Here is a 21,258-nt window from a genome sequence, read left to right as displayed (position 1 = left end):
TCGAGATGGAACAGAAAAACAATGTTAAAAGGTTTTAAAGCGCGGCCAAGCTGTACGGAACTTGCAGCTAAATGTACTCGCCATGTTTTGAATGCACGGCCGTGAGTGCATAAGGATTTTACCATGGTAACACCTTATTGCGCCCGCCATACGTTATAATATTTATTTATTAGTTCAGAAGTATGATTACACAAACAGCTTCTCCAACATTGTTTTACGGAAAATTTTGATTGCAAGCGTCTCTTGTGGTGTTGTTGACCGTTATCTTACTCCTAATTATATGAGTACACCCTGTGGTTTCTTTGTAAATTAGACTGACTTTGGTTAATTCGTCTGCTACTTGGAACAACAGTTTGACAACGGAATTTTTTTGTGGAATACTAAAAACCCCTTCGCCGATTTCTGCTCGAAGTCTTACCTCTTCAACCATGCATGTCATATTGTCACTCAAACAGGGAGACAAAAATGCAAAATGCTTTTGAAGTATAGAGATTAATTACAAATCACTAGGTTAGGGAGTCATTTATTTTTATAAGGTTTTCATTACAATAAAACACAGAACATGGTAAATGATTGATCAGGGTTTTCATATTGCAATACATTTACGCAGGGGATGTTGGTCAAACGACTGCTTTGTCCCCTAGGTATTATAAAGTAGACATCCTTTGAAATCAGGCCACTGATATGAAGGAAGTCTAGTGAAATATTTTTGACAGCTTTTATTCTATTTCAAGGACGAAAAATTATCAAACTCTGGACATATTCTAAATGAAGAGGATGACAACAATAACAGCAGACAATGCTCATTACCAAGAAGTCTTAGAGTTACTTTCCTGGCAGCAGAATGGGGATCAAGCAAAGGAGACCTCTCCACCTTAAACAGGGAATTGGCAATAAACATCGCGAAGGACCCAAGAGTTGAGGTCAGTTACTTTGTTCCAAAATGCGATGACGAGGAAAGGAGGGCAGCTCATAGTCACAAAATAAAACTAATAAAGGCAGCAAGGCGGCCCGGCTTCGACGAACTGGAATTGCTCAACTTTCCACCAAAGGATTTGCAAATCGACGTAGTGGTTGGACATGGTGTTAAACTCGGCCATCAGGCACAAATTATTAGGGAGTCCCACGAATGTAAATGGGTTCAGGTTGTCCATACAGACCCTGAGGAACTAGGGATATATAAAGAGAAAGCTAAAGCAATATCAAATGCTCAGAAAAAGCATGAAATAGAGGTAGAACTTTGCAAACTAGCTGACTTCGTTGTACCAGTTGGCCCCAAATTGTTTAAAGCGTTTCATTCTTATCTCGCCTCATATAAGAAAGAGCAATGTTTCTTCGAATTTACTCCTGGAATTCTAGCAGAATTCTCTGAATTAAAGCAAGATTCAGACAAACGAGAAGTTTGTAAAGTCTTGTGTTTTGGTCGTGGAGATTTGAAGGAGTTTAAATCAAAAGGATTCGACATAGCAGCTCGAGCGGTGGCAAAGCTAAGTCGTTGTATTCTGTTATTTGTTGGTGCCGCGAAGGACAAACTCGAAGAGACCCAAAAATTTTTCCTCGATTTTGATATCCCTCCCAATCAGCTTAGGGTGCGATCGTTTTCGGATAGCCGGGAAGATTTGAAAAAGGTATTTTGCGAAGCAGACCTTGTGGTCATGCCCTCGAGAACTGAAGGCTTTGGGCTAACGGGTCTTGAGGCCTTGTCAGCTGGTCTGCCTACTATTGTAAGTAGAAAATCAGGATTTGGAGAAGCTTTGATGAAAGTGCCATTTGGCCGTCATTTTGTGGTTGATTCAGACGATCAAGATCAGTGGGCTAACGCAATTGAGGGTGTCTGCAACAAAGACAGAAGCAGTCGACGTAAAGAGTGTGAAACACTACGAGACTTCTACCGGAAAAAGTACAGTTGGAAAAAACAGTGTAAATCACTCGTTGACAAAATGATCAGCATTACTCTTAAAGGTATGGAAGTAAACTGAGCAGAGATGATCCAATACTTTACCAAAAGGCTTTCCGTCGCACAGAGGTCTTATGCCTCGAAATTAGTATCTAGTTTTTTCTTTCTTCTGTCGCTAAAGTGAGTTTCCATTTCCTCACATTTTTTGCACAAGTTAAAAGACCAAACCATTGAAGCTTTTCTGGATAACCGCGGGACACTAAATAGTGAGGAATATTTTAATTAAGTTTAAGGCATCTTTCACTCTTCCCTAAAAATTCCCCATCACCATTTATGCTCTTGGGTAGAGATAACCATCACCAAGGTTAATTTTCCCACTCAAAAAATTAATACACTGCCATGTGAAAGATTGATTCGTAGCATCGAGAGATGTATGGAACCTTTGTGGACTCGTTTAGCAAATTATGTAACAGCGGCTACTTAAACCCCAAACTCTAAAACAAAACATAGCCAATTAAATAATTAAAACGTCACATATTCTTCACATAGACAAACCAGAAGATAATGGGAGTGCAGCAGAAAAGTCCGCATTGCCTCACCAGACGGAAGTCAGTAACAGCCAATGTTCAGGTACCATACTCTCTACGCACCCCGTTTTTAACTCGTGAATTGCGCGCATGCGCAAGAGCGAGTTATAGATACGATGTGGGGAATAGCATTCGCTCGCTCGATTGGTCGATTCCTGTAAACTTTTTTTAGATTTTAGGCTTTTGAGTACATTTGATAGTTTTTGGCGAGCAATAAACAGACGAAATGGCGACCTTTGTTGCTAAGAATAGTGGTGGGGTGAAAAAGAAGCCAATGATAATCTTAAAAGATTTTTTTTTTTCGTTTTAGTTTCAACAAGCGGCGCCAGCGACTGGCAAGCATTCAAGGATTCACACTGAAATAACAACAACCTTCGTTTTTCATAAAATTGTAATTTACAATCCTTGAACTTGAAAACAATCGGAAGATTCATTGAAAATATCACTTACTGCGAAGCGCTCGGAGTTTACAGATGTTCAAAAGCTTTTTCTGTTATAGCGTGAGATTGAGGACAAAATTGATCATTACGTTTCGTCGCGCGTGTTTTTCCTGTGTGAAGCAACAAAAGATGCCGGCTACTGACTAAATAACAAGTTAACACGAAAATCAAATAACACTTAGACAAACAATTTTAGCTACCGATTTTCAGTGAATTTTTAAAGAACAATTTTCTTGTAAGTTTCAAGACAATTTGAAGATTCAACATACATACAACGTACTAAAATGCGAAAGTTACACACCACAAAATTGATAAATAGGCCTGAAATGAAATTCTATCTTGTTATTGATTATACGTTGCCTAGCACGTGACTTAAATCTACCCAGGCGGAGATCTAAAATGACGGTGGCAGGCTTGGCTTAGTTATATCACTCAAAACTCGTTCCCGTTTGTCTCATATTATAAAGAGGGAATCGTTAATGTTTTCATTAAGACAGTATTGCCTTGATTTTCTAATATTTACAACGAAAGACAGTAAATTTCACTTTTCACCCACATTTACTTCCAACCTTTTCTTTTGAACCAGAAACAAAAATGATAGACGTTTAAAACACATGACATCATCCACCTTGTTAAATGTAATAGCATGATCATTTCAATTGTAATGCCTTCTTGTCCCAACGTTACTTTGTTTCTTTGCTACATTAGCGAACACTGAACTACTGCTCGTACTCTAGATGACAATCAACCACAAAATTCCCTAAACCAGATAACATTAAACATAATCTCAAAAATCATGTGTCAATTCACGAGTTTGCTCACAGAGCACTTTGATTTAAAAACAGTGGCTCTAATTTATCCTATGCTACATATTACCGGAGATTATCGAAGGATCTCGATCGTTTCTTTAAATTGGTCAAGTACACAAAAACAAATAAAATGGATATGTTAAACCTACCAAAGTACAACCGTTTGGTTATAAAATTCTCGCCATTTCTTTCTTTGTCTTTACCTTTCATTTCTTTTCTTGTCGCCTTCAAACTTCTATGTGTCGCAGGAATTTCAAACTTTCGATAGGTATAAATTAGGTCTCCATTTTCTTCCTTCTGTTTTCCTTAGTTCCTCATGGGTAGAGTCTGGCAACAAAGAGGTATTATTGAGGTGCCATTCTCTGTTCACTCAGTGCCACCTCCTCTCAGCGAGTCCACTTTTCATAATAGATTTAAAAAGAAAAGTGATATTTTTAGGAAGCAATGTTCTAACTGTGTTTTCGCCTGGCTTTCTGGAAGTCAGTGCACATTCAGCTCCAGGTAAATTGCCTATTTGCCTAAAACTTCGCGGCGTTACATTTCAAGAGGCGAAGAGCAAAGATCCTACACAACAAGAAGAAGCCAAAAGCCTCATAATGCGTGAAATGACAAATCATTTCGTCGAGAGACATGCAGCTCAAATTCCTTCTGAAGAATACAGTAAATCTCTTTATTACTACCTAAAAGGGGCGCACGACTTGATGATAAGAGAAGTAGGAGAGGGGAGCTTGCGAATTGTAGTCGAGTGTAGGACGTTAGAAATTCTTGAGCGTCTGTGGGATGACTATAGTTCCGGTCACCTTAATGAAGTAGCGGAAGAACGCCTTTTAACAGATGAGATGAAGGAGAAATATGAAGTGGAATCAATAGAACTGGAAACAACCATCATTATGGAAGATTACCAGGCTTGCAAACTGTCACTAAGAGGTATGTCATCATATAGTTAAAACTCCCTTAGAAGACAGGTAATTAATCTTAATGCATGGGCTCCGGAAAATAATTGTCAAAATGAGAGTAATGTGTAATACGGCACAGTGCTTTTGAATGGCAGGTGGCATTGCTATCTGTATATAAATTTTGCTTTTGTCATCACTATCCCGCCGTAAAATCAAACGAAGCTGTTAAGAGGAACGTTGAGAAGTTTTACGAGCAAATCTGTGAGTTCAATGGAATGCAAGGGATCGAGCAATTACGGCCCGTTGTTAAAGAAAGTCTTTGAGACGTTTTTGTCCTTAATTCAACTTTAAACTAAAATACAAAATCTCACCAAATTTTCAAAGCTCGTCCTTTACGAGCGGACACTTATATATCATCTACTACCCCGATACATTATTACCAAAAGAAAATATTACCATGTATACGCATGGATACTCACAATCAACGATTTTATCACAATTCCACCGACATTTATCTGTCTGAAACAAACAAAAACGACAAAACAAAAAGCAAACAAGCAAGACAACAAAAATATAAGAGAAGAAAATAAGAATTGACTTAAAAACTTAGGAATTGTTATTAAACGAGAAAGGCGGCCTAAGCTCTGGCTGTGAGAGGATCATCTTGCGAACTAACAGTCATGGCGGAATTATAAGAGTTTGTATGGGGATATTTACGAGCGCTCTAAGGAATTAAAATCAAATTTTCAATAAAAATGCCTCACTTTACTTTCACAGTGCATCGCTTGTTATCTGACCATTTACTACGTTGAAGGAAACCCATTTTAACGAGTCATCCATTTCGAGGTTTTCTACGTACATCGGACGTTCGGAAATGGAGTGTTCAGTCTTGGGCTTTTCTTATGTACGTAGAAAGCCTCGATGTGTATAGCTCGTTAAAATGGGTTTCCTTCACCGTAGTAAGCGGTCAGATTACAAGCGATACACTGTGGAAATAAGGTGAGGCATTTTTATTGAGAATTTGACTTACTTTTTCAATTCCTGAAGAAGTAAGGTGAGGTATCTTTATTGTGAATTTGACGTATTTTTTAAATTTCTTAGAGCGGTCGCAAATATTCCCATACAAACTCATAAATGCGGCATGACTGTTAGTTCGCAAGATAATCATCTCACAGCTGGAGCTTAGGCCGCCTGTGGGCGAGGAAAACCCTAAGAAACCATGAAGCCTATAAAAAAATTAACTAAAGGAGAGTTCAGCTAAAGTAGGAAATGTCTCGTGATGAGTTTTGCGAAATAAGCCTGCCTTCTGGTGAGAGTTCGAGGGTTGAGGTTCGCGAATCGCGAGTAAAATGTGGAAAATCGAGGGTCAGCGTTTCCAAAGTTTCCTCAAAATTATCAGACTAAAAATTTGCAGTTCAAATCAAATTACCATGTCCGTGATATGATTGCAATATTTCCCAGGAATAGTAGTGTTAAGGGAGGAGAAATATGTTATGGTTTCATAATAATTCTTGATTATCATATTGTTATTTTCTTTGACGCCATCGATTAGATTTGAGTCGTGATTCAACAGCTGCAGAAAATCTAACAGACCGAGCGAATGCACAACCTCTGGTCGTTCAGGACGAAGAACAACGTGGACTCAGCACGGTGCACTTGGCGTTAAATTGTGAGTGAAAACATTAACAATTCAAATAGTCATAAAGTAAATGGTTTGAACCCAGGAGTATCAGTAGTTTGTGTAGTGTGATCGTCCGGGTGAGTGTAGTTCTGAGAAGAACTGTTGTTGGTGACTGACGTTTCGACTATCTGTGCGATAGTCATCTTCAGAGTCAAGTAAGGAATAGTTGTCAGTCGATGATGTTATAAAGTCTGGTCTGTTGAACGTGATTGGTCTGTTTAGCCGTGATGTGATTGGCTGGAAGACTCATGTAGAGTTTGTTAACAGTCATTGGTCGGTTTCGATCCGTCTGTTGTTTGTCGGTCTGTTTGTCGGTTTTGTTCACGTCGTTAATGAGTCGTTTGTAAGGTGCTGGTAATTGTTGACATCTGTTGAGAGGCGTCTGTTCTAAGTTAGTGAACCAGCTTTCCAGAGTCAGTCGTTGAAAGTAGTTTGTACTGTAGGTTAAGCATTTAGCAGAGTCCCAGTCGATTCTGTGATTAGTTTGTCGGTGATGTTCAGAAATGTGATTGTTTACATCGCCATTTCTAGTAGATCGTTTGTGTTCAGTTAGTCGCGTGTTAAGGTTTCTACCAGTCTCACCAATGTAGGAGGCCTGGCAGTCGGAGCATTCGATCTTATAAATCGCTCCCTGTCTGTTGTTGGGTTCGTCTTTGTCTTTAACGTTGGTCAGCAAATGTCGTAAAGTAGTTATAGGCCTGTGAGCTACGCGAATGTTGTAAGGTTGTAGGATCCGTGCGATAGCCTCAGAAGTGCCTTTGATGTAGGGTATAGTAGCTGTAGTCGTGATAGATGTGGAGTCCCTGTTAGTTTCTGTAGTGTCGGTCACCCTGTGAGTGTTTCGTCTAATGAAGTCAGTGTTGTAGTTGTTTTTGTCAAAAACACGGTCAAGGTACTTGTTTTCGTCAGATAAACTGTCCGGTGTGTTGCAAACAAGTTGCGCTCGTCTTGTCAATGTCTTGATAGTCGTAGCTTTGTGGGAAGTCGGGTTGTAGGATGATTCGTCAAGAAGTCTGTCGGTATGCGTCGGTTTTCTGTATATTGTTGTTCGTAGTTCGTTGTTGTTTCGGCCTACCAAACAGTCGAGAAAAGGAAGCTTGCCGTCTTCTTCGATCTCCCTGGTAAACTGAATGTCGGTGTTTTGTTCGTTAAGGTGATTGTGGAAAGCGTCAATTTCGTCTTTGTGTACGGCGGTAAATGTGTCGTCTACGTAGCGTAACCAAAGCGGTATGGTTTGTCGGCAAGTTGCAAGGGCGCGTTCCTCGATGTTTTGCATCACAATTTCTGCGACAACAACGGAGACCGGCGACCCCATAGCTGTTCCGTGCAACTGCTTGTAGTGTTTCCCGTTGTACTGAAAGTAAGTCGATGTAAGGCAGAGGTTAAGTAGGTCCATAATGTCTTCTGTCGGTAATGGTAGTGCATCAGTAGACTGATGGATGGCGGTTTCAGTACACTGTAGAGCCAATTGAAGTGGAATACTGGTGAACAGTGATTTCACATCAAAAGACACGAGTTTGTAGTCGTCAGGTATCTGTACGTCTTTGATAGCGTCAATAAAGTTCTCAGTGGATTGTAGTTTACGTCTCGATTTGTCAGTCAGTGGTTGCAGTATCGTCGTAAGGTATTTCGACAGTTGGTACGTCGGGGACCCACAGAATGAGACTATAGGTCGCATAGGTATCCCAGGTTTGTGTAGTTTCGGTAGTCCGTAAAGTTTAGGTGGTTGTGGTACAGAGCACCTCAGCCGGTAGTAGCGTTGAGTGTCAAAGGCTGCAGTCTTTTTGAGCGTAAGTAATTTGTTGTTGAGTTTACGTTGTAGTGCTGGCGTCGGGTCACGTTTAAGTAATTCGTAAGTTTGTTTGTCGTTAACAAGTGCGTCCATTTTGTCATAGTAGTCAGTCTTGTCCATAACAACAGTAACACGTCCTTTGTCGGCTGGTAGTATAACAATTTCCTTGTCGTTTTTCAGTCGTTTCAGTGCTTGTTGTTCGTCTTTGGTTAAGTTGCTGTCAGTTATAGAGGCTGATTGTATCGTGGAAGCAATTCTACTTCTGATGTTGTCCTTGGCAGGTTCTGATAAGTCTCGTTGACGAGAAAGAGCTGCCTCAACACTAGATACAATAGACTCGGTCGGTATACGTTTAGGCGTCACTGAGTGTTTCAGTCCGTAAGATAGTACTTGAGTCTCAGTCTTGTCTAGGGGACGGGAAGAGATGTTCCTGACCCAGTTGTCGTCGGTTCTTTGTCGTCTTTTGTCTTTGTTATGTTGAAGTCTCGTCAGTTTTTGTTGATGTTTGTCACGAGCTTGGTAACTCGTTTTGTCGGCTCTTCTGTCGGCAATAGCTGTGACTGTGTCGAGTAAGGTAGTCGGTAATTGCTGTTTCAGTTTGTCAAGTAGTTGTTGTAATTTGTTATTGTAGTGGTTGAGTCTTCTGTGACAGTCGTTAATCATGTAATTACCGAACCTGTTTTGGTCGCCCAACTCAACTGATAGCATAGCATCTATTAGAAATCATTGAGAATTTTATGTAAAGGTTTTGACAACTTTGTTTTACGGTAGATTCATGTTTGAATGTAACTTACAGTTCAAAAATGAGCTTGTTTAACTCTACCCAAAACCTGCTGTTCTTTATTGTACGGCTAACTATAAGTGATGATTATTAATTGTGTATTTTAGTTAAATTTTCCAGTAAATACAAAAAGCTGGAAGCCGTAAGGATATTGATAAGAGCAAGAATACTTTTTCCGAAGGCTATGATTTGCATGAACCTTTATTACATGGCTAGAAATGCACCTCCAGTCAGAAAATCGGTTTTAACTTACATGCCTTTATATGTAAGATAGGAACGTTGTTTTTCTTTTCATATACATCGCCCTTTGATAACAAAGTAAGCAGCGGTTGTTCAGCAAGCCCACATAAATTTCACCCAGAACAAGAAAAGGGAAGCCTGCCTCTGGTGTCTGAAATGCTATCTGAGGAAAGGACTTCTCAAAGTTCGTTTACGGAACTACCCACCTACTTTCGACATGTAACAGTAACTCAAGATCCAGAACCAACAAGAGAGCGCGACAACAGTTTACGATTTTCCGTCGAATGCCAAGATCTGGAAAGTCTTGAACGTCTGTGGTCCGACTATCGATCCGGTCGTCTAGATCGGATGGCTGAAAATTGTCTTTTAACAGATGACATCAAAAAAAGATTTCATGTGGAGTCTGTCACTTTAGAAACAAGCATACTGGAGGAGGACTATTTGACGTATAAAGAGCATTTCTTAAAAAATCCACGTAAGTTGGTAACAATACTTGCCAAAGGGATACTAGTAGACCTGGTCCAGAATGTACGAAGACCGATTAGCGCTAAGCCAATATTAAATTTTAAACCAGTTCCTTTATTCCTTTGTTCAAAAGCCCTATTCGTTTTAGAGCATTCAATCATCAAATTGCGGGCAAAAAAGGAATTTCTTTTTAAAACTTTCAGATCTGAAATCAGATTTCTCACCAATCCCGATATATCTAAACTAACTTAAGATGTTTTAGCATGCGTTTTCTGTGCGTGCCTTATCGACTTTCGGTGGTAAAATTATCATCGATTTATCAAAGCAGACGTAATTGAAATTGTAACGTTCTATCAAAAACTTGCCTCAAAGCGCAAAGCAAAGAGCAAAATCAGGTACTTTTTTGGTTTTTACTTTTATTGCCCTTAGGGCCAGAAAGATTTTACTAGAGTTTAATGTTTTTTCGACATAATTTATCTACTAACATCTACAATCTACAAACAAACATATCTACAAATATATCTTTAGACGAAGTCGTTGTAAAATAAAAATAGTTTTTTTCATAATTAATATTATCTTTTTGTAGTAATCGTTTCATTCAATTTTGGGTTGCAAAGCGGTTATCATTAAGCTATCTATTTTATTCTATTCATTTATTCTACCTCATCCCAGTTAGTCATCTGGGTGTCAAAAATGTACTGGGTTTGTTAAGACAGTGTATTTGCTTACTTTATTTCTCACGCAATTCCTCAGAAAACAGCGGCAACTCGCTTATGGGAGATTGTGGTGATGCTGAAATCTTGCCTACTGAAGGGGCTATTCAAACAGCAAACACCGATGATATTGGTATTCAAACATCCAAAGAAGCTATTTCCCAATTGGTTTATCAAAGTAAGACTGTTCTACCAGTCGAGGATAAAAATGAGACTCCAGAAGAACAACAGATAATTGCAGGAAAAATGATAGGTACAAATGATTTAACTACTGCTATTGTTATTTTCATTGTTATTCTCAATTATCACCTTCACTATTTTCTAAAAATAAGAATGGTAAGAGACTAACAAGGAAGTATCGAGATGTCGATACTATGTCCCATTATATCGTCCTACTCGTTTCATTCAGTGGGTTTTGTTCTAGAGATAAGTTCACAAGTTATATAAAAGTTCAGATGACCGGTGAAAAGATAGCACATGCATGATTTTATCGTTCCGTTACAAGCAGGATGAGTACATTGTTTTCCCCTAGAAGTAGAAGCTTTGTATTTGAGTAGAAAGGCAATTTTTTGGTGATTTTTTTTAAAGACATGCAGACAAAAGCTTTTTTCCCAGCAAGTTTTAGGTGTATGCTAAAAGTAGAGGTCTGAAGATAATGTTCGCTGGAAGGGATGAAAAGGAGTTAAGCAGTTGTCTTTCCCGGAAGTTGAGATCAACTGGTTGAGTCTAAATAAGAGCTTTTCACAACTCTTAGCATTAGTTTTTGACGGATGTAAACTTCAGGATGTTACTGAGAAATAGATTTAAAACGAATGACCTGACAACATCTTCTATTCTGTCATTGTGGTAATTGTTTTAAAAACATCAATTCCTGTCCTTTCATTTTTGATAATCTCTATCTGAGTTCATCCAGTTTGACACTTGTAGGGGTCAAATCACTGCTTTTCCTTATTAATAATTTCGAGAAGCATCGCGAATCATGGGTGGAGAGGAAGGCATCATAAGGTGTGTCGGTTACGTAAAAGTACCGTTGAATATCATGCAAGCTAAGTACAATAAAGTTTGCACGCAACTTTTGCTCGGTCGTTTCCTGTTTCCTATAAAGGTTACACTCTGTTTGTTCAAAGTAATACAGTGTGGCTTACTGACTTCGTCTGTAAGGAAGTCAAACGCATCGCTGTTGAAGTAATATATTTCGAACACTCACATCTTGTAGAACACGACTGAGAAATATTTATGCAATGTCTAACAGTATCGACAATTCTAACCTCAGTTACTTCGTGTGTAGCAGTGAGACTCACGATCAATAAGCCAGTAGAAACCTTGTCTAAAACAGGGACGTTTCCTGTTTCATTGGCGTATTCTGAAATCGCCGAATTCTGATTGCAGCAAGCTGTACATCTCTTTCACATTCTTTAATTCTCGCTTTCATCGTTCTCCTCTGATTTTCCTCTGATGTATACTTTGCCAAATTTACGCAGGATTTTGTAAACAACGCTGTCCCGTTTCGCTGACTCAATCCTAAGGTCGCACTAAGTGTGACCATGGGCGTCTTGTCCGATTAAAAGACGGTGCGCACACACTGTTGTTTTAGGCAGCGGCGAAGAACCTCTGGAACACCTTTAATTTTGGGCAGCACCGCAGTAGATTTGAAATTTAGCGTGATTTCTTTATTGGTTGTTGACACTGAACTGGTGTGAGTCATAGGCTCGATATCGGTCAGTATGAGTAGGTTTTTTGTACACGCTAATGGTATAAGTAAACTTTCGGCGTCCATAGTTACTGACGTATCAAGAAAGAATATGGTGCTGGCCTTCTTGACGTAGTAAAGTGGATAGCAGGCTGTTTATTGTTTGAATGTTGCAATAAGCCGTTAACATTGTTTCGATCTAAGATGGTAAAAGTGTCATTTATATACTGCTTCCAGATCCTCTCTCCTCTAACATTTTGAAAATTTATCATCCATTTCCTTAATTTTTACCTTCCACAAGAATGGTTCGCTATGCTTACATATATCTGTATCATGATATAAAACAACACTAAAGGAGATTATATCGGAGGACTTGGAAAAGAAAGTCTGCTACACGTGTAACAAAACGCTCTTTTGGTTCATCTTTTTAGGGCATGCAAGATATGTCACGTTACGCGGTGGATGCTTAAAATGTGACGAATCTAAAACTGGAAGTGGCTGGGTTTCTCTTGAAGGATACAGGTATAAAGTGTGGTTAAGCTTTCAGTCCAGAGCTATAATCCGAGTTCCTGGCTCTGATTGAAATATTTTGTAAAATTAGTTAAATATACAAAAAGAGATCAGAATTACTTCGCTTGAGACAAGATGCTTGTGATGAGGTTTAATGAAGTCATTATTACTTGGTATCACACAGCACCAATCCAAGAAAAATACCTACCAAGCTACGACGGTCTGTAACGGGGAGAAAAAGACCACCACAACCTGAAGCAGCAGCGTGCTCTGTTACTACTGACCCGCCTCCTTATGCAAACGTATCGACAACAGGAGGTAATTAATACCAGAGGTGCCTGGTTGTTTTTTCCAATAAGATTGAAAAAAGAGATAGATGGACATACCTGGTTTAATAGATTGCTGGTCCGCAGTATACATCTTAATTTTCTTCATTCCCTGTAATTATAACTACGTGGCTCGTCTCAGGAGAGGTTAATCTAACAAAGATATGCTTAACTGTTCGTACTGCATTAAAATTCCTTTTGGAATACTTAGATTATCAGTCCAACATTCTATCTGACAAGAGCTTGGAAGGTTTCCTAAAATTTTGTGAGGGCACTCCCCTGAAAGTTGATGACACGAGTAAATAGAATTCTTAAGATTTTCTATCCTAGCTTACGAGATACATGAGGTCAAAAAAAGGGAAAATATTTTTACAAAGTTTTTAACAAACGGGAGAAAGTCCTATCTAAAGCTGTTCTGAGCTATCTTGCCCCTTAGTAAATTTAAGGCAGCCAACAACCTAACTGTCTACCTACAGAATTGGAGGCTGGGACCTCAGATTCTGATTCAGATAACTATTCTACCTCGATGAGTCGAGATAGTTTGGATCCTTTGGTAGTAGAGGTACTCACAGATAACTTTAACTATTATGGTAACTGATTTTTTTAACAGAGCAAGAAGAGGAAGAGTTTATCGGGTCCCCCGTCCTTCGCAAAAGACGTTTGTCACGCCCGGGAAAAAAGCCTACCTCAGCGAGGTATGTTCATTGCTACTGGATCCCTATAAGGGTTACCTTTTCCGTTAATCCTTTAGGCAAGCTTATTCATTGAGAAGAAAATTCGAATGTGTAATGGATCACCCTTACTGGTTGGCAAAAACCAATAAGCAATAGAACTAACTGAAAAAAATTTGGAAATAATTTGTTAATTTCAATCTCGTTGAATAGCCAATCCTACTATTGATTTTAGTTCATTATTGTATAATGTTCTCAAAGGCGTGAACGCCCGTTGCACCGAAGATGTCCGTCTATTTGTGAATCTCGTAAAAAAGGTTGTGGCTATTCATCGGTGAATAACAATAAAAGCTAAGTTTTTTCGTTTGTCTCACGATGTAGTCACGTGTGATGTAGGTCGCATGTACATCGCACGCGACTACATTGTGAGACGAACGAAAAAATTTAGCTTTTCATGTGAACTTGTTTCCGACTGTTTAGTTACAGTTCTAGTATACATGACACGTTTCTTATCACAAAGAGCTGCACCATGACGGAAAGAACTGACGTTGATAATGAAGGCAATACTGCACAAACTAAGTGGTCAGATAGAAGCAGTTGCCATTTCAAAACGTCTGAGTGTTTTCTCTCCTTAATTATTACAAGTTCCCTCTTCCCCCCGTACAAATTGAAATGTTTCTTTTCTGACAAATACGTAATGAATTTTCATAAACATGCTTGTTCTTGATCTGATTCATACACTTTACTTCGTAAGTATATATATATATATATATATATATATATATATATATATATATATATATATATATATATACGTTATTGGCCAAGCGTGAGGTCAAGCTGGCTGGATATTGACCGAGGTCTTTTGTAATGGATCGAAACGAAGTCAAGGTCAATAAAAACACAAAAAGGAAGAGGCAAATATCTAGCCATCTTAACCGAACCAGCTTGGTTAATAAACGATTTAGTAAATAGCAAAAAGATAAAAACCTTTATTAAAAATCAAGAATTACATATTTCGAGAGCCGGGAAGGAAAGGCAACTGTGTTTGTAGCACAATACATAAACCCTTGTGAGTCATGTATGTTTTAGTTATCTTGACTTTCTTCTGCCTCTTTATTCGTCTACAACTGAAACAATTTTTATCTTGCGCATGATTAAAATGGTTAATCCCAAGCGGGCAAGATGGGTCCATCTTGCCCACTCGGGTAACCAATCAGACCACAAGTTTCCCTTCATATTGCCTATACGCGCTGCCAGCGATATGATAAACTAAATCGCTACGAAACCCAGGCCTCTCAACACACAAGTATATATGTCAAATTAAGTATTCTGTAAATGGTTTAAAGAACATTATAAATCTCAATCCAAAAGGGTCCACGAAAATAAGGACTCAATTTATATAAGACCAGCATGCGTATCGTAACGGCTTTCCATGAATCTTGCAGTTGCAAGAAAGTAACTCCAATCAGAAAGTTGCATGTTGATCGAACTATGTTCTGCTTCCGCTGCGCGCATTGTATTTGCATGGTAACCAAAACTAAAAATCGATTTCTAACGATGTATAACAAGCTAATACCATCATTTTGGTTTGGTTTGCATTTATTAATCGTGTCTGTCTGTATGTTTGTTGTTTTATTTAATCGTAGAATCATGTCTTTCTCTTCAACATCTGCTTGGACTGATGAACCAGCTGGTAATGAATCCGCAGCCAGGATGCAAGATGAAGTTGATCTTAACTGTAAATTTTAATTGATGTTTAGGCAAAGAATTATGAGAATCACTTCTTTTACCTAGCGTGTAAAATAATGAGGATCACGGGATGTTAACATACTAAGATGCATAGCGAGCGATGTCCGGTCAACGTCTAAGGTCTGTCATGCAAACATGTCCTTGAAAGAAGCTGGAACGTTTTTAAAATTGACAACGGTTCGAATAATGTGAAATTCTTTACAACCAAATTTAGGGACTTTACATGTTAGGAAGGAGGTTCTGGCGATAAGGAACTAGACGACTAGTAGTATGCAGTCAAAACATCGCGATCCGCATTGGAGCCGACTACATCGTGGGACAAACGATTATATTTCAATACAAAAGAAGAGGCGTGTAATGGCCTCTGTATTTTATTTGGAGTTACACTCCGGTTACACGTAAGCTGTTTCTATAAATATTTTTGTTAGCGCCTTGTGGTAAATATAATAGAAAATAGAGAATATCAGCTTCTTTATATTATTTTAATTTTAACGATGTGTGTATTGTGCAAAAGGTCTACAGGAAGGTAAAGGTTTCTCTGACGTTTCTGACACCCATGAAAGTCCGCCCTCTAAAGATGGCATAAACAGGAGGTAAAAATTCTAAATTGTCAACAGCTCATAATTCGGTAAGACACACCATACGTAGCAAGAAAAATGTTTCCTGAAGGTTGCTTTTTGTTTAGCCAGTCAAATAGCCTGAGGCATTCTTTAAAGTGCTCTGTTTGGAGAAAATCAGGGTGGCTTTTAGAGTAAACCCACTGCCGATGCTACACTGGGTAACCAGGTAACTGTTCAGAAAACGTCGAGCCATGCCCGACTATTACGATGATGATGATCGATAAATAGTCTTAACTTTACTCACACCTTAGTGTTTGGATCTAATTTCCTTTATTTCTCATCTTTGGTTGCCCAAATAGGCTTAAACAGAAAGTAGTCAAAACAAAGAGACCAATGAAGGCATCGCTGGTGAAACCACAAGTGTTAATGTCACCTCATAGATTTAAAGGTAAACTCCGTCAAACGTCCTTTACGAGTGATTTAATTTTATGTCCTCGGGACATATGATTTCCTAGAGGTTAAGCTAAATCAACATGGTCTTAGGTCATATACTTCTTACATCGATATTTTGATCTTTTGTTCCCAAGAAAAAAAAATAACCACGGGCAACGCTTAAATGTTTCTCAATCGGGTACAAGGTCGGGGGGGTGTTGAAGTCCTAAATGTAATAAATGTCCTAAATGTAATCAAGCCCTAAATGTAATAACATTTGGTCCTAAATGTAATCAAGCCCTAAATGTAATAACGTTCGGTCCTAAATGTTATAAGGCTCCTATGCAATCATTTAACTGCGCTAACATTGAGATGTGAAAGTGACAGCTGCTACACCAAAGAATCCTCTTACCAATATTCATGACATATTGCGGACTCACTGATATTAATCAGCGTCTTTTTATTTGCAAAAGACGTAGGTTGAGAAGCGTTGGCTACATAACCTTATACTGATACTGATGTGCTTTTTTTATTTGGAGTTACACTCGAGTAATACGTAAGCTTTTTCTTAACACCTTGTAATTAATATCTTGTTAGTCCCTTTTGGCAAGTGTAATAGAAAATAGAAAATGCGAGCTTCTTTATATTCTTTTAACCTTAACGATGTATGATTTGTGCTAAAGGTCTACAAGAAGACAAAGGTTCCTCTGAAATTTTCGACACTCATAAAAGTCGACGATACTCTAAAGATGGCAAAGACGAAGACAAAAAGTCCAAATTGTCAACAGCTCAGCGGTAAGACACATCATACATGCTTGAAATGTATTCAAAGGTTTCAAAAGAACAACCAATGGGAGGAAGCTCATCGGTATGATAAACTAAATCACTTTGAAAAGCAAGACTCTTTGCTTACAAGTGCATATGTTAAATTAAGTATTCTGTAAATGGTTGAAAGAACATTTATAGTTCTCAATCCAAAAAGTCCACGAAAATAAGGACTAATTTTAAATGAGACCAGCGTGCGTACCGTAGCGGCTTCTCATACATCGTGCAGTTGCAAGAAAGTAACCCCAACCAGAAAGTTGCACGTTGATCGAACTGTGTTCTGTTTCCGCCGTGTGCAGTGTATTTGCATGCTAACCAAAACTGGAAATCGATTTCTAATGATGTACAACAAGCTGATACCATCATTTTGGTTTGGTTCGCATTTATTAATCGTGTCTTTCTGTATTTTTGTTGTTTGATTTAATCGTAGTTTGAAGCCTGACTCTTCAATATCTGCTTGGAATGATGAACCAGATAATGAATTCGCAGCTAGGATGCAAGGAGAAGCTAATCACAACTGTAAATCTTACTTGATGTTTAGGCGAAGATTTATGAGAATGGCTTCTTTTACCAAGCGTATACAATAATGGGGATCACGAGAATTAAACAAACCATGTTCGATGGTTGTTCTAAAGGAACCGCAAACAGAGGATTTATTTAAGTGTTGGAAGAGACATTTTTTACTATAATCCTTATCCTTAAGGCCTTGGTCAGAGCTAAATTTCAACAACTAGAAAAGTACTGCCTTATTAATATTATGAAGTTACGCTCACACTGAGGACTTCCGGTCTAGAAAAAAATCCTTTGAAAGCCATAAGACAAATAGGAAATGTACATAGAATTTTGAGAAAACACGATAATTGTTTAAACTCCTAATCGTAAGATGGCAAACTCAAATCTACGTTAGCAGATTGTTTTTAAAAGTGTTTTCCTCGCCGTGCTAATATCAACTCAAACTGATGTAGAATACGTTGTGCTCAAGAGTATGAGGGTGAACCAACATCTGTGCACTTGAATTATGATCGAAAGAAGGAAGAACTTGGTTTTTTTCCTTATAAAAGAAGTTGGATTGGATAGATTTCTTTTTTTAAAATTGAATCGTCCTTGCTGTTGTGACAACATGACATAATAAGAGCTCAACATTATTCCAGAGCCTAGGGCCTCAGCATAATAATGGCTACTGATAGCAAGCGGGGGCTGAATATCAACCTGTTTGATGACAGGCAGGGGCTGAATATCAACCTCTCTGATGGCAGGTCGGGGCTGAATATTAACATTTCTGATGGCAGTGGGGGCTGAATATTAACCTGTCTGATGGCTGGTGGGGGCTGCAATTTTGGAGAGATAAACAGTATACAAAAGGGAGCCCAAATCAAGTAACCACACTACCTCGTTGAATCGAAATAATTTTTTTCCTTTCCTAGCAATGGATGTGTTCGAACAAGAGGAAGACAGATGAGATGTGTCGGACCGAAGAAAAGAGTTTATGCTAGCAAGGTCTGTTTATTATTTTTAAGAGTCTTCTTCTGTGAATACTTTAATAGGGTGTAATTATAGTCGAGAAGAAAAGGGACACGAGTTGATTTCTATAAAGGAATTTCTCTTATACAACTTGGAAAATATTTTCAACATGGAGATCAATTACAAGTAATTCGAAATAGGTAGGACAGTTTGCAAATCAGAATATTTTCAGTATGTGCTTTTTGATTGGTGGTCTATTACGTCCGACGATGAAGTCCGTTTGAATACTCTGATTCAAAATCGAATCTGACTGTTGGTCGTACTTCTGATCTACATGAGTATTCAAGATGGAAAGGTTTGACAGGGGGACTTGCTTTTGGCGATGTTCCTTGCGGTACCGTCGGCCACAGTCATCGTAAAAGCGTACCTAGCAGCCAACACGGTTGGAGAATCAGCATACGTAAGATGTACGCAGTCATGTATTTCAAAGGAAGCTTTTCTTTAGTAGAGTATCATGGTGATAGAAAGAGTTGAAATGTAAAAAAACTAACACCATTAAAAAACTGAGTTCTTGGACTCAGTTGCGAAATAAGAAAATGTTTGAGGGTTAACAAAGTCGCAGAGAACGTTTTAGTTTTGTTTCAAGTAAGTACTTTCCTAACAGGGTTAGCAAATTATGAACCAGCTAGTATTATTTGGTTTGTGATGTTTGTTTCTGAATTTTAGCTTTTTATTATTTTAGGTCGCAGCTAGCGTTCTACCTGAGTTTGAGTTTGAAGCTGTTTCTGACCTCGACCATGATCCTTGTTCTTATGTTAATTACATCAGACATCCCGTTTGACTTAAAGAAAACAAAATATGATTGAAAACCCAGCTAAAAATTCAGAGAATCGAAGGCAGACGCAAAAAGATATTTAGAAGCTACCAGGGAAAAAAATGTAAGATGACTGTATTTCTGTACTTACGATGCCCACGCTGTCCGACGTCTTTATACTGAATGAGAATAGCAAGGACTGCAGAGTACAAAGTCAAGTAGAAAAATCAAATCGACAATTGCACAAATTTACAAAATTTTCTTGCATGTCTGAAGGAAATGCAACCTGATGACCAATTTTTTTAAAATTTTGCATCGATGCAACCACTAATTTTGTGAGATGATCCCCTCATTTAAAGAACGAAATAACTGTAATGACGGCACAAATGCCATGTTTAATACCCTATTGTCAGGGGACAGATTGGTGTCTTTTGCTTTTCAAACGTAGCGATGTAAATATAGCACTTCTGATGACGTGACCCGCTCAGCTCCCCCTTTCCTTTATGGTTGCTTTGATAGTTAAGGAAAGCATTCTGAGTAACTTTGCCTTCTCGGCGATGAATAGTGATCCAGTGCATAGATTACACTTCATTATTTTGATCTACTAAAAGAGAAATCAGTGATCAACCTTTTCCTGAAAGGGTTTTCTATGTTGTATATATATTTTATTTATCATCCCCAGCGTAAACCAACGCTGTCTACGGCAAAATCACCAAAAAAGCCCAACATTAGGGGTATGGACTCAAGCGTACCTTAAGAGGGCCGAAAGCTTTCTTTTCTTCTAAGCCGAAATTCCCGTGTTATGCCTTTGGTTGTTGCACCTAAAATCAGCACTCCCAGAGTTTGCCTTGGAACCATTTTATCCAAAATCGTTTCTGGTAGGGGTAGGGGTAGGGGATATTGTCTTCCTATTGATATTGGTATTAGGAGGTTGTTTATCATTATGGTATTATCATCATTTATTTCTATCGTCATCGTCACCGTTGGGTAACTTTTACGATCATCATCAGTCTCACCATCAAAACTCATGGACTACACACCTGCTTGAGAAAGAACCAACGTGATTGTCATTCCTGACGAAAAGGGTTTATGATGCGAAGTAAGACTTTTGTAAAAGGCTGTTCCCAGCACGAGAAACTACCTCTAAAAGTTACACATTTTCCCCACATATGAACTGGTACTCTTATCATTTTAATTGTTTCAAAATTCCTGCGCTAATTTTCCTTCTCATTTCTGGCACATTGCCGATCCTTGGTTTCACAAGGCAGTGAGAAGAGTTCCTAACACAAAAATGTTTTGTAGTCACAAAGTCATAACGATTATCATTTCTGTTAACTCAGTGTTTAAGAACTTAATTCTTGGTCAGTTTAAGATGTAGTTAGTTTGGTCAAAAGCGAAATTTCGTTAAATTTAAACCTTTTACGTATGGTTAGTGAACTATTCAAATAAAGTTATTGTACAACATCTCCTGTATCCTCCTATTTAACTTAAACAATAGGTTGAGTTGAAATGATAACAATAATGATAATAATAACAACTTTATTTACCCTAAAAAATGAATCAGTTAGTACCGTAATAAAAGCTGGTTTAAACCTATGTGTAGCTATAAATACTCTCTATAACTTCTATCTCTATAAATAATTTCAAAAAAACTAATTACAAAACCTTAAAACATAACCCTGAAATACAAAAATTGGATATTTATATTTAAATATAAATATCTAAAATATTGATGCCTAGAAGTAAATCAATTATAAAACCTGGATTAGCGAGCAATGATGCGGTTTAACATCTAAATCTCTAAAAATAACCATATAACTCAGTCTCAAACCTCTTCTAAGAGGTTATATCTCTAATGTACTTAGGAAAACTATGTCAATATGCTGCTGCAAAACACTGAAAAGTTGTTTGACCAG

At 38.2% G+C, this 21,258-nt stretch overlaps 1 protein-coding gene across 1 annotated transcript in view; it reads left to right on the top strand.

Annotated features, from left to right (window-relative positions):
- LOC149050826 (uncharacterized) overlaps window positions 1-19,401 on the top strand; it is a 41,183-nt gene extending 21,782 nt beyond the window's left edge. The window contains exons 4-19 of the mRNA XM_089193324.1: window positions 735-1,962; window positions 2,447-2,527; window positions 4,172-4,660; window positions 6,182-6,298; window positions 9,203-9,598; window positions 10,342-10,554; window positions 12,423-12,513; window positions 12,686-12,819; window positions 13,438-13,522; window positions 15,148-15,239; window positions 15,765-15,843; window positions 16,170-16,258; window positions 16,926-17,037; window positions 17,498-17,586; window positions 18,492-18,564; window positions 19,271-19,401. Coding sequence (XP_089049450.1) covers window positions 735-1,962; window positions 2,447-2,527; window positions 4,172-4,660; window positions 6,182-6,298; window positions 9,203-9,598; window positions 10,342-10,554; window positions 12,423-12,513; window positions 12,686-12,819; window positions 13,438-13,522; window positions 15,148-15,239; window positions 15,765-15,843; window positions 16,170-16,258; window positions 16,926-17,037; window positions 17,498-17,586; window positions 18,492-18,526 — 3,330 coding nt within the window. The 3' untranslated portion in view covers window positions 18,527-18,564; window positions 19,271-19,401. The remainder of the gene's footprint in view (window positions 1-734; window positions 1,963-2,446; window positions 2,528-4,171; window positions 4,661-6,181; window positions 6,299-9,202; window positions 9,599-10,341; window positions 10,555-12,422; window positions 12,514-12,685; window positions 12,820-13,437; window positions 13,523-15,147; window positions 15,240-15,764; window positions 15,844-16,169; window positions 16,259-16,925; window positions 17,038-17,497; window positions 17,587-18,491; window positions 18,565-19,270) is intronic.
- The last annotated feature ends 1,857 nt before the right edge of the window (window positions 19,402-21,258 follow it).

Source organism: Pocillopora damicornis, chromosome 2, assembly GCF_964200805.1.
Source record: "Pocillopora damicornis chromosome 2, jaPocDami1.2, whole genome shotgun sequence".
Classification (NCBI taxonomy): domain Eukaryota; kingdom Metazoa; phylum Cnidaria; class Anthozoa; order Scleractinia; family Pocilloporidae; genus Pocillopora; species Pocillopora damicornis.
The sequence above is the reverse complement of the archived record's forward strand: the minus strand, read 5'-3'. Positions and strand labels throughout refer to the sequence as shown.